This window comes from Loxodonta africana, chromosome 12 (genome assembly GCF_030014295.1).
Source record: "Loxodonta africana isolate mLoxAfr1 chromosome 12, mLoxAfr1.hap2, whole genome shotgun sequence".
NCBI classification, from domain to species: domain Eukaryota; kingdom Metazoa; phylum Chordata; class Mammalia; order Proboscidea; family Elephantidae; genus Loxodonta; species Loxodonta africana.
This window is the reverse complement of record NC_087353.1, coordinates 58,638,630-58,651,408: the sequence shown is the minus strand read 5'-3', so window position 1 is coordinate 58,651,408 and position 12,779 is coordinate 58,638,630. Positions and strand designations below refer to the sequence as shown.

General features: G+C 47.0%; 1 protein-coding gene across 3 annotated transcripts in view; it reads right to left on the bottom strand.

Moving 5' to 3' along the window:
* The window catches only part of DNAJA3 (DnaJ heat shock protein family (Hsp40) member A3), a 45,664-nt gene that overhangs the window by 7,875 nt on the left and 25,010 nt on the right, over positions 1-12,779 (bottom strand). For all 3 annotated transcript variants that reach the window (XR_010323624.1, XM_064295530.1, XM_003417740.4), the window contains exons 6-10: positions 10,184-10,331; positions 9,112-9,176; positions 6,953-7,081; positions 6,143-6,258; positions 5,009-5,106 (exon numbers count right to left, since the gene is read on the bottom strand). Coding sequence is in view for 2 of the 3 variants with exons in the window: in XM_064295530.1 (XP_064151600.1) it covers positions 5,009-5,106; positions 6,143-6,258; positions 6,953-7,081; positions 9,112-9,176; positions 10,184-10,331 (556 nt within the window). In the remaining variant the exon portion in view is untranslated. The remainder of the gene's footprint in view (positions 1-5,008; positions 5,107-6,142; positions 6,259-6,952; positions 7,082-9,111; positions 9,177-10,183; positions 10,332-12,779) is intronic.

The window sequence follows — 12,779 nt, the reverse complement described above, 5'->3', positions numbered from 1 at the left end:
CTGGGGTGCTAACTGAAAGGTTGGCAGTTGGAACCCACTAGCCGCTCTGTGGGTGAAAAGACCTGGAGATCTGCTCCTGTAAAAGATTACAGCCTAGAAAACCCTACAGGCAGTTCTACTCTGTCACATGGGGTTGTTGTGAGTTGGAATCGACTTGATGGCACACAACAAAAGAACACAAGCGGGGTTACCTTGAGTTGGAATCTACTCAACAGCAACTGCTAAGAAGTGAGTTCAAATTCAAGTAGTCTGACTCCCAAGCTGAGCTCTTAACCACTGTGCTACTGGCTCCAGGAAAGTAAATGATGCAAGCCAAGAGATCCCATTTCTCAGTGAGCTGACCAGATTCCACACCCCCATGTGTGTCTGTGTCTCCAGGAGACCAGTGAGGGCTGCTGGCCACCCAAACCCCAGCACACGTGTAGTTCTCACCTACAACTCAGAGGAACTCTACTGCGCCTGACTGAGCATGCTCTGCTCACCAAGGGCATCGAACCCCAATGCTCCTGATAAAGGAAGCGGTTCCGTTGAGACTGCCTGGAAGAGCAATGCGACACAGATGTGTTATTTTAAACATCTGCCAACCACTGAGCCAGGAGGGCAGTAAACATCTGAAAGCAAAGAACGCTGACGTGTACTAATACTATAAATCCTAGGACACGTTTTTAACGTGCTATGAGACACATAGGAGCCCTGGTGGCAAAATGGTTAAAGAGCTTGGCTGCTAACCAAAAGATTGGTGGTTCTAACCCACTAGTGGCCCCGCAGGAGAAACAACCTGGCGATCTGCTCCCATAAAAATTAAAAACACACTGAACCCACTGCTGTCAAGTCAATTCTGACTCAGTAACCGTATAAGACAGAGTACAACTGCCCCACTGAGTTTCCAAGGCAGTAATCTTTATGAGAGCAGACTGCTACATCTTTCTCCCACAGAGCAGCCAGTGGGTTTGAACCGCTGATCTTTTGGTTTACAGCTGAGCACTTAACCACTGTGCCACCAGGGCTCCTTCCCAGAAAACTCTATGGGATAGTTCTACTCTGTCCTATAGGGTCGCTATGAGTTGGACTCAATTCGACAGCACACAACAAAAAATGAGACACAGGCCAAATACAGTGTATACCAGAGTCAAAAATGGTCACTGCCCCCAAGACCTCAGTATAAATAAGATGCTTTTGTCAGGAAGAAGCACCCCCCAGTAGGGGAGGGGAGAGGCCATCCCAGGGGCAGCACAAGCAGGGCAGGGGCCACGCTAACCCTCTGGATCTGGCCTGCTCTTGGAGCTCAGGTACGTTCTTGGAGCTCAGGTATATTCTCAAAGAAGCAAGGGAGACCTCTAGCGAGTACGTGTTAAGTGAGCTCTGAGCAGTCACACCGCAGGGTGGCCTCTGCATTCAGGGCTCTACAGACAAGGGCCAGGCATGGACACCCGGCAGAGGTGGGCACACTCTCCCTCAGCCCATGAGGTCAGGGGCCAGGTGCCTACTCAGTCCTTTGTGGCCCCACTTCTTACATAAAAGCTTAAATAGCAAAACAAAAGGACTTCCAAACACAAAGGACTCCAAAAACCAGAACTTTCCAGCCACTCCTGGGCCTCCTAGGACAAGGGAGAGCACTGAATCTGGTTATGTCTTCCATAAGATGAGGGCCAGTCTTGGTGCACATGTGTGTACATATATGGGTACGTATGTGTGCACACACCAGTCACACTAGGTAAGTTACCACTGGTGGAGCTTTAATATGTGCCAGGTACTGTGCCAAGTCCTTCATCTACACGATCTCATGTAATCGTGCAAAAACCCTAGAAATAGGCAGGGACGCCATATCTTTGTGCATCCCTTCCAGCACAGGGTAAATGCAAGTAAACATTTGCCTGAATGACATGAGGCTAACAGACCTATAGGATCTGACTCCTGAGGACGGGACCCATCCCACAGGGGAGGGGCATGTCTACACTCGAAGCCTCTGCTCACTGAGGTGTCCACACACACACATGGGTTGATCCAGTAGGGTCCTGGACTGCCTCCCACTCTACTTAAATGTCCTCTCCCTGATCTTCCTTGCACCTCTGCTCTGCATGAAAGAGATACATGGTCAGCTCTACCGGCCACAGCAGAGAAGACAAACAGTAGTTGCGATCCCCAAACTACTTTATGTTGAGCTCTGGCACATGTGTCTATACTCACGGCTGAATATCTATAGATTTATGTTGTCATGAGAATTCATGATGGTCCAGAAACAAAAATGATGAGCCACACTGTTACCTAACCCAAAAGGTGAGGAAATCCCCTGAAGTCTTCTTCAAACCAAATGACAGTTTAGCTTAACTAGTAAAGAGTATCTGCCTTGAGTGTTGTGCTCTTTTAAGAACTATCTATCAGGGATCAAACTGACAACAGCAACTCGAAAGGTTATATCGGAAACTTAGGTGGCAGTGAGTTTATGTTAACGTGGGAGGAAAAATTTGGAAAAGGACCGTGAGAATGGTTGCGCAACGTGAAGAATGTGATCAATGTTACTGAATTGTACGTGTAGAAACTGCTGAATTAGCATATGTTCTGCTGTGTATATTCTCAACAACAAAAGTAAAATAAAATTTAAAAAGGTGAGGAAGGCTAGGCAACGACCTCAAGCTGCCCCCCAGCTTCCTGTGTCAGAAGACATACTCGCCTAGCCCTGGGAGTGCTCAGAGTTCCCAAGCACGCTGTAGTCTTTCTGGATCACACCGCCCCACATTGGGAAAGAGCCTAGGGTCAGCTATTAAGATTTAAAGCTGCTGCATTTGGGAACGAGATAAACAAGAGATAATCTAACAAAAACTTTAGGTCAATTCCCTAATTGTATCACAAAAAATGTCCATGTATCATTTTCCCAAAGTGAAAGCAAGTCTTCAGGAACAACTATAAATGGACTTTTATTTGCAAATGCTCTCATCAGCATCTAATGAATCCCTAACTCGGGTGCCCTTAGAAGGCTATTAAAAAATGATACATGTACACCTTTACCCCAAGAACCATTGATAAATGAATGAAACTGCTAGTTAATAAGTTCTGGTATATAACTCTTTTTTTTTTTTTTTATAATATATAACTCTAGTTAATAAGTTTTGTTTGAATGCTTGAAATAAAAGAAATTCAGCATCTACCTAAGTAAACAAAACTAACCGTTAGTGATGCTGGAGTGTTTTTATACATGGATCGCAAAAGTAACTTTCTTCAAGGTGTAAGAGAGGCTTAACCACACCTAGGCAGCAGACTAACAGATGACCCACTCCTTGAAGCCAATTCTAAGATTCGTAAATGTGTTTTACAAATTCTGACTGGAGTCAAAATTTCCATGAGAATGCAACCACAAACTGACAATGGATTAGTGAGGGAATGAAATGTAGTTTGAGAAGCCAGTTTCACTTTCTAAGCAACGTTTCAGAAATGCACCCAGCGGGTATGCTAAGGTTAAGCCACACTCAGGCATGGCAGCTCTAGGAGTTTAAACGGAAAGATTGGCAAAGCGCCTCGCCCATAGGAGGCTCCCGTAAATCTGGCTGAGTATGTGAAGGGGCCATCAGGACAAGGAGCCAAGACAGTCACAAGGGTTCTGAGGATACTCATGCGCTGACTGCACGATCAACCATCAAGGTAAGCGCCAACTTTCAAATACAGTGACAAATGCCATGTCTCCCACACAGGACTCAGCGCTAGCCAACCTGGAGTCCCACTGGTCAGCAGCGAGGACCACAGAGAGCTTTCTGCAGAACCCACCCCACGTGTTACAGGAGCATAGGAATATTTAGGCTTCAGGGAGACAAAAATAAGGAGAAGCCAGAAGTGCGGAATTAGTTACCTGGAATGCCTGGGTGCTATTCACAGCTATTACCAGTTATTTCTTTCATTCAAGAAACATAACAAGAAAAAAAAGAGAAAACTGTACCAAACTACTCAAACACATAGCCATCCAGTGCTGTCTGCTTACAGACAGGATTTGGGGGGCTGCTTTTTCACAGGGGACTTCTGGTCCCCTGGACTCAGCAGGCATTCAATGCAAGTCTGTGGTGTGGCTGCTGCTGCAAGGACCTCCTCCAAACCTGAGGGGCTTCGTGGCCACGCCCTCCCTTCACTGGGATGCTCGCTCTGCTCACAGTGACCTACACTAACCCAATGCCATGCAGCTCTCAGCACTGCAGAGCAGCATCCAGGACCTAGAAAAAACAGAATGATGCAACCAGGATGAAACACGTCGCTCAGCTGGAGCCAACTGCACCACCAGCACAGTCTGTGCTGAACCAGGTCCCCAACAGACAGACAGCAGCTTCTCGGCAGGGCCCCACCTTCCCTCCCTGGGAGAGGGGGTGCAATGGTGATTTCCATCACCAAAGCTTCTGCCAGCAAATGGTTTTCCATCAAATCACTAATATCTAACTACACTCTACCGACACAGCAGGACATTGGAGCTCAGAGTAAATAATGTATTTACTCATTGCCACACAAAGTTCAATACACTTCAAACGTGCAGAGCTGGAGTCACATGACGACGATGGCTTTTGGCTACTACAGATGTTCACAAGGCACGTAGCAGTCTCGGTTAAACATGCTGGGTTATAATGCAGCAGTCCTTTCAGCCATCTTTGCCTTAAACTTTGGTAGGAACTCCCCCGTGGGGTGTTCCCAAGGTCATAGGGCAGGTGTCAGAACCAAGGATAGAACTCAGAACACCAGATTCCCGGGATGCTTGGCTGTCACCTGGCAGGAAAGGTCCTGGTGCTTATCCTCGACACACCCACGCATACACAGAGAGAAAGGAAGAGTGCTTTTCCTCTGGAAGCTTAGGCTACAACTGTTGCTAGCCCAGAGCTCCTCTTTCAACAGCACTTAGTGGAGGGTTAAGACCTCCAAGCGGAAAACCCCTAAAAGGCTTCTCTGAATCCTTCCATCCTCCAGGGGACTCAGACAGCTGCCACTTGGCACTCTGTCATCTCTAAGGTACAGGTGGCACTTTGCGGGAAAGGCTTACCAGTGCTCGTGTTGGTGACACCATTCACCGTCCCTTCCACATCCGTCTCATCCTCAGCATAGCTCAGGATCAGGCTCTGCTGCCGGCTTGTCAGTCTCCTGCGAACCAAGCAGAGTTAGTGTCGGAGCGCTTCCTCAGGTGGCTCTTTAAAGACACGATGTGGCCAGTCCCTACTCAAGTGTGTGGGAGATATGAAGGCCTTGACCCAGATCTGTACCAAGGAGCAGGGAGGGCATGCCCTGAGTCAGGGGTGAGAAAAGAAAATCTCCCGAAGTAACCAAGTTGTTTTAAACAGCTCTCACTGAGTCACTGCAGCTACCCTAAACACAGCTGTACTGCAAAAAAAAAAAAAAAAGTATATAAATATATTTTTGTGTGTGTGAAACAGGTAAGAGATTATTTAATTAATCTGATTAAAAGGATGAGGGCTCAAAGCCTGGCCCTCCCAAGCTGAGCTAGGTGGGCCTGGGTCTGATACCCATGGAAGGCATGTGATCATGCTCAGAAGACGTTCTCTCAGGAAATGGACAAAGAAACAGCTGCTGTGTGCCAGCATCTGCTTATGTCATTGTCTCTCCCACCAGACTACAGGCTCCCTGAGAGCAATAACAACATTAACAACAATAATTACAACATCAACCATAGCAGCAATAGCTACATGTTTCCTCTGTATCATTCAACCCTCCTAATGACTGAATGAGTCCCTGGATGGTGCAAATGTTAACACGCTCAGATGCTAACTGAAATGCTGGAGATTCATGCCTACCTAGAGGCATCTTAGAAGAAATGTGTCACGATCTACTTCCAAGAATCAGTCACTGAAAACCCTACAGAGCACAGTTCAACAGTGACACATATGGGGTCGCCATGAGTCAGAGCTGACTCAAAGGCAACTGGTAATGACTCAACAAGGCTGACTATTTTTTACGATGTCCTCTTTACAGGGGAGAACTCCAGCAGGAAACACCTGACCTGAAGGGAGAAGTAACTAAGCCACAAAGCTCACAGTGGCAGAGCCATGAGGAGCCCTGGCAGCTGGGCCTGGGGCCTGGCTCAGAAGCCCCCACTGGCTCCGTTGATGGGTAGGTGTGCACAAAGACTGGATGGGCTTCAGCCTCGGCCTGCAGCACCTACTTTGGAATTCTGATCTTGATGTGGATGTAGTGATCGCCGTAGCCGTAGCTGTTAATCCGGGGGATGCCTTTCCCACTCATCCGAATCTTCTGGTCTGTCTGAGTTCCGGGGGGGATCTGCAGAGGAAGGACACCTGTGGCTCTCCTTAGTCTCCACTGCCTGAATGAAATACTTGCACTACACCCAACTGCTCTTACAATGACCCCTTGGAAAGGACTTCCAGTCAGTTTTCTAGACGAAGCCTGATGCCACTACCTGGAACTGGCTAAGTCACTTCCCTACGGGCCCTTCCTCCCCTGGCTAAGGTCACCCCAGCATCCACTACCCCCTGCACTCATGGCTCCGAGAGGCTGGAGACAGCCCTGAAAAGCGTGACTGTGACATGGGACCAGCTGAGGGGTTGGGGGAGCCAAAGCCAGAGGCAGTCTGAAGTCACAGGAAGTGCTGCTGTAGCTGCGACTGGAATGAGAGGTGGGTGAGGGAGTGTGGAGGTGGAGTGGAAAGAGGAGCAGAGATCTCACAATGAGCAAACTCATATCCACTTCGGCCATGTGGTACATCACCTGAGACCCACCAACCAAGCAGAGGAAGTGTGTGCAACCAGGAATGGGTTACAGTCAAGGCCTTAGGGTTTATGGTTCATGCCCAAGGACTACCCTCAAATCCCCACTGCCCTCCCCCAAACCTGTGCCTCTCTCTGAACCCTAACACGCTGGTCATTCACAGGGCCTAGGCCACTGCCCCAACATGCTCTGTTTCTACCAGCACAGAAGGGGACAGACGTTCCCACTCATCCAGCCATGCACTCACTGTCACATTGATGGTCTCATACAGGCCCTGGGCTCTGGCTGTCCCACCAAGAATGGCTTGAGCTACAGAAATGAAGAGGTCGGAGTGGATGTCTGCGCCGTCCCTCCTGAACATGGGGCTTTTCTGCACCTAAAGCCAGGAAGGAGAGATGGCTGTTACCAAGCAGAGAAATCCTATTTGAAATGAGCCTACTATTGGTCATCAGCCCCACATCTCACCAGGCCTACAGGCAGGGCCTGACCTGCTTTATATTTCCTTCTTCTATGCTGACAGCATAGACTAAGGCAAAGAGCTGTTGTCACCCATGGAAAGGCTACCCCAGGGCTCCAGGGGTGACATTTTATACACTGCAATGAGAGAAGGGCCTAAATACGCTCAGCCTCAGATCAAGCTGATACGTTGCAAAAGGAAATAAAGAAGTAAAACTGGCTTTTGAACATTAAAAAGAAAACAAAAAACTTACTTTACTAGAAAGCAGAGAGAAACATAGACTAACACCTCTAAAAAGGTGAAACGGCTTATTTTCCAAGTCGTCAGACCACCTTCAAGGCAGACTGGTGGCACTGGAGATGATTTCACTGGATAAACACGACTTTTCATGTCTCAAAGACATTCTCTGCCTGGCAGTGACTTCTCTCTTTTTTTTTTTCCTCCCTTATTAAATGGAAGCAGAATCTGAGTTCTCTCCAAACATTTCTTATTGACTGTGATTTCTGCCTTCACTTTTGGTTTCTTTGCCTAAAAAATTCACCCTTTACATTACTTTTGCCTTTGTTTTAAATGATGGAAGATTTCCAATATGTAAACAGGCAAAATAAACAACACACTGTGTACCCACGATCCACCTTAAGTAAGTAAAAAAAAAGTACATATCGAAGCCCCCATCTTGCCACCCTACAGAGTTCACCACTCTGCTAAATTTAGTATCTATCATTCCTACAAGTACCTTCTTACATTTACCACATATTTGCACATCCCTAAATAGTATGTAATACCATCTTGCACATTTTAAAATTTTATATCAATGGTCTCCTGCTACCCACATCCTCTCGCAGCCTACTTTTCCTGCTCCTTACTGTACCAGAGAGGTCTCTTTCTGACACTGATCTGAAGCCTCCTGCACGACCACAGCACTGTGTACCTGGCCATCCTCTTGCCGAAGGACTCTCAGGAGGCTGTCAACGCTTTGCTCTTACGAACACGGCTGCAGTGCACATCCCTGTACCCGCTCCTGGTGCACTCGCATGTGCTTTTCTCATGTATGTATCTAGTTTAGCTACTGTCATGGATTGAATTATCTCCCCCGCAAAATGTGTGTATCAATTTGGCTGCGCCATGATTTCCAGCATTGTATGGTTGTCCTCCCTTTTGTAATTGTAATTTTATGTTAAAAGGATTAGGGTGGGATTATAACACCACCCTTACCCAGGTCACATGATCCAATGTAAAGGGAGTTTCCCTGGGGTGTGGCCTGGACCATCTTTTCTCTCTCAAGAGATAAAGAGGAAAGGGAAGCAAGCAGAGAGTTGGGGACCTCAAACCACCAAGAAAGCACTGCAGAGAGCACAACATGCTCTTTGGACCCAGGGTCCCTGTGTAGAGAAGCTCCTAGTCTGGGGGAAGATTGATGAGAAGGCTGACAGAGACAGAAAGCCTTCTCCTGGAGCTGACACCTTCAATTTGGACTTTTAGCCTACTTTACTGTGAGAATATAAACTTCTTTTTGTCAAAGCGATCTCCTTGTGGTATTTCTGTTATGACAGCACTAGATAACTAAGACAGCTACTTTCTTTAATGTTGCCATTACATCAAAAATCTAAGGTTACTGTTTGCCCTTTGTATACGATGTGTAAGACCACAAACCTTTAGCACTTGCTGTCACCATCAACAACTTAACATGTAATTAAAACCACAAGGAAAGGTGTTTTGTATTTTTACATGTCCCTAACTTGTAAAAATCTCAAGGAAGCCTTTGATCTCTCCAAAGCTAGCATACGATCTTGAAGGTAACACATGTAATAACTACAGGCAGGTGGCTATTGTTTCCCTTAAGAACAGAATGGGCAAGCCATGCTTCTGTAGTGCCCCTATCTCACCCCACAGAAAGGCTCTCCAAGAGAGCAGGGCCCAACGGGAGCTGTGCAGAGTAGAGTACCTACCCTGAAGGTGACGAAGATCTCTCTCTTGCCTACGGGCATCCTCACAGTCTGGCCATCCTCCACTCCTGTAAGGAAGAGCAAACTTTTAATCAAGAACAGCTCTCCCTGGGCTTCCAAGGCGTTTCCCGTCCGTTTACAGCCTAAGCTTCCCTGCTTACTCCTGTTTCCTGGTAATGAGGAATCAAAACGGCAGGAAGTATAACTTTCCAAAGGTCCACCATAGTCACTGATAACAAAAAGAGCACCTTTATTCCTTTATTCAAATTCTCTGAGCACCTGCCTGGTCCTGTGCCTCAGCGAATTCACAATCTAGGGGGGAGGCAGGTGCAAATCAGATGACTACACTGATAAATGTGTAATAACAATCTGAAATGATTCTTATAGAAAAATGTATCTAAGAACACAGGAGAGGGCTCAAGAGGGCTCTCCCAAGGAAGTGATACTTGAGCTGGGATCTCTAAGATGAACCAAGCTGACCTGCTGAAAAGAAGATGGACAGTGAGCTTCAGGCACACGGAACAGCATATGCAAAGGCCTAGTTCAAGGAAACAAAAGAAAGCCGGCAAGGCTGCAGGGCAGGCAAACAGGGAGAATGATGAGGGGAGGCTGGGGAGGTGAGTAAGGTCAGAGAAGTAGGGGATGCATTTTATCCTCATGGCAACAGCAACAGGAAGTCACTGAGGAGTCTGGAAGAGGGCGCATGCTATGATCCTTATGGGAAGACACCCCAGGGACCAGCGCTGGTGGGGAGAGCAGTGAACAGGCTACTCCAGCGGCCCCAGGGCAAGGGTGGCAGGGCAGCTGGAATGACGGAGTATGACGGAGGAGTGGAGCTCCCTCACCATGCAGGGACAGAGTGGGCACAGCAGGTTGCCTTTCCTGACATTACAGGTAAAGTGTACGCTGAAAGGACAAATGGTGCAGAGAGAAAAATGCAACGTGATCCTAGCTCCTCCTCCACTCAGGGCTCCAGGGCCTTGGCTGCAGCTTTGGTCAGTGGTCATATCACAAAGGGAAGCCCTGGCGGTGGCTCCCTCCCAGCCTGCTGTGCATGGAGGCAGCCAGGACCCACCGGCAGGCACTGGGATCACCACTCTCTTCTTCTGCTTGGCCTGTCCTGTTCCTCTGCAGACCACACATGGGGACGTGATAATGGAGCCTCGGCCACCACACCTCCGACAGGTGGAACGCATCACAAATGGGCCCGTGTTTATGGTTTCCTGACAAAAGGAGAAAAAATGAAACCCTTAAGTTTCCAGGTAGATGCTGTGGTCCCAGGGCCATGATGTGCAGAAGTCTTCATTAAAGACTCGTCTTTTGTACTCAAAAATGCTAAAACACAGAGACCCAGATCCAGGGGCTCAAACCACTCATCTGATTTTCTAGAGCACACCTGCTTCTGAATTCCAAACCACCAAACTGATTATGAGACTGAAAAACGAGGCACTGCCTCTCTACAGAGGTACCCGGAACTATCGAAAGCTGAGCAGACACGATTTTAAAAGGTTATTCCCCTTCTAATTACAAAAGTGATAGTTGGCAAAACATAGGCAAATCACAAGGGGAAAATGAAAACTGGATGTCCACCTACTGCCCAGCCCCAGGCTGGCTTCGGGTTGCTGAGCTTGCTACTGCCTGCACCCAGGGAGGGGAAGCATAGGTCCTACCCTGTCTCTTTAGGGCCACATGGGAAGAAACAGAGCCTGGTTAACCCCGGCCCCATCACAGGTGCCCTAGAAGCAATGAAGCAACAGCTCCTCCTACAGGCACCCAGTATCCCAGCCTAGCCTGCTTCTGCCCCCCACAATGCTCCCCATTCTGTCCCTCCTAAGCAAGTGATCGAAGGCAACAAACAGCTGGGATTCAAAGGGGCTCAGGGCTAGCCTTACGGTGGGGGCTGCTCTGTTGAAGACAGATGTGAACAAGGATGGATAAAGACTGACTGTGAGGTTAAATGCACAGGAATCACATTCAAGTTGACAGGTGAGAATAGCTGACTCAGTTTCTCTAATGCTCCTCCTGCCTGGAACTCCTCTCCTTCATTCTCCCCCATCTTCTTGGCCCCCTCCCCAATCCCTTGAAGCCTGCCCAGCTCCCAACCCCTCCCAGAGCCAGTGACTCTGACGGTCTGTAGCCATTCCACCAATCTCTCACTTGGCATTTGCAAACTGATTACCTTTTTGTTTAGCAGCTTTGGTTTTCTTTTTTTTTTTTTTAATTATCAAATACATGCTTGCCATGACAAAGCAAAGGATACAGAGACATACAAAAAAAATGTTATTAATCTCCCCCTACCCTGACTCTCAAGGAACAGTAAAAACCTGCAACGCCAGAAACTGTGTAAAGCAGAAACTTGTTTTAGTGGAAAATATTTTCCACTAAAAGGAGTGAGAGGAAAGTCATAAAACGGCACCCTGTCCAAGGCAGAAAACTTCCAAGACTCGGAAAAACAAGGCAGTCCCGTGGAATTCTGGCTCTCACAGGTTTCACTGGAACCGACCCTTACTAGTTAATGGTTTGGTGTATTCTTTCCACAACTCTGTTAAAAAAACAGAGAGAGCTTTTTTTTTAAAATGAAAATTTTATAAGGTCATATGAGGGTTACTGGGTTTTTATGATACATATTGCTCTGCAATTTGCTTTTCATCTTAATGATGTATCATGAACATCCTTCCAGGTCAACATATAGGTTTAATTTTTCATTATAATATTTAACTTATTGTTCAATGCTTCAAAAAAAAAAAAAAAAAAAAAATCCCTGCACATCTATCCTTTGGTTTTGATGCCTTTATTTTTGTAAGACAGACTCCCAAAGGTGGAATTGGTAAGTTAATTATTGTATTTAAAAATATTAAAATCACCACATTCTTAATTTCTTTGCACAAAGACTGCCCTATTTCATTTGCCCTAAGGAAGAAGACTGGCGTAACCACATCATTCTCTTAGAGCAAAGAACTGAAAGGTGAACAGGAAATGCAAGTTTACTGTGCTTTGACTATCTGCTGACTGCAGTCACACACAGAAGAGGTTTGAGCAAGTGTCTCCTCTGGGCCCACAGGCCAGAGTTAGAAAAAAGAAAGGGGACTGCTTGGCCTCTCGTGCCACAAAATAAATAGTTAAATGTATATACACACACACACCTGTGTCACAATTATTTCAAAAGGTAATATGTGCACATAGGACAAAATTCAAAAGTAAAAAATGGGTATACAGTAAAGAGTTAAGTATCCCTCCCACTCAAGTCTCCTATTTATCCAGGTACCTTCCCTACAGGCTGCCAAACCAAAAACCAAAACCACTGCTGTCAAGTTGATTCTGATGCATGGCAACCCTGTAGGACAAGGCAGAACTGCCCTGTAGGGTTTCCAAGGCTGTAATCTTGAAACCCTGGTGGTGTAGTGGTTAAGTGCTATGGCTGCTGACCAAAGGGGTCAGCAGTTCAAATCTGCCAGGCACTCCTTGGAAACTCTACAGGGCAGTTCTACTCTGTCCTATAGTGTCACTATGAGTCGGTATCGACTCGATGGCACTGGGTTTGGTTTTTTTTTTTCTTAATCTTTACAGAAGCAGACTGCCACATCTTTTTCCCCAGAAGTGGCTGGTGGGTTCGGACTGCTGAACTTTCGGTTAGGAGCCAAGTGCTTAACCATTGTACCACCAGGGCTCCC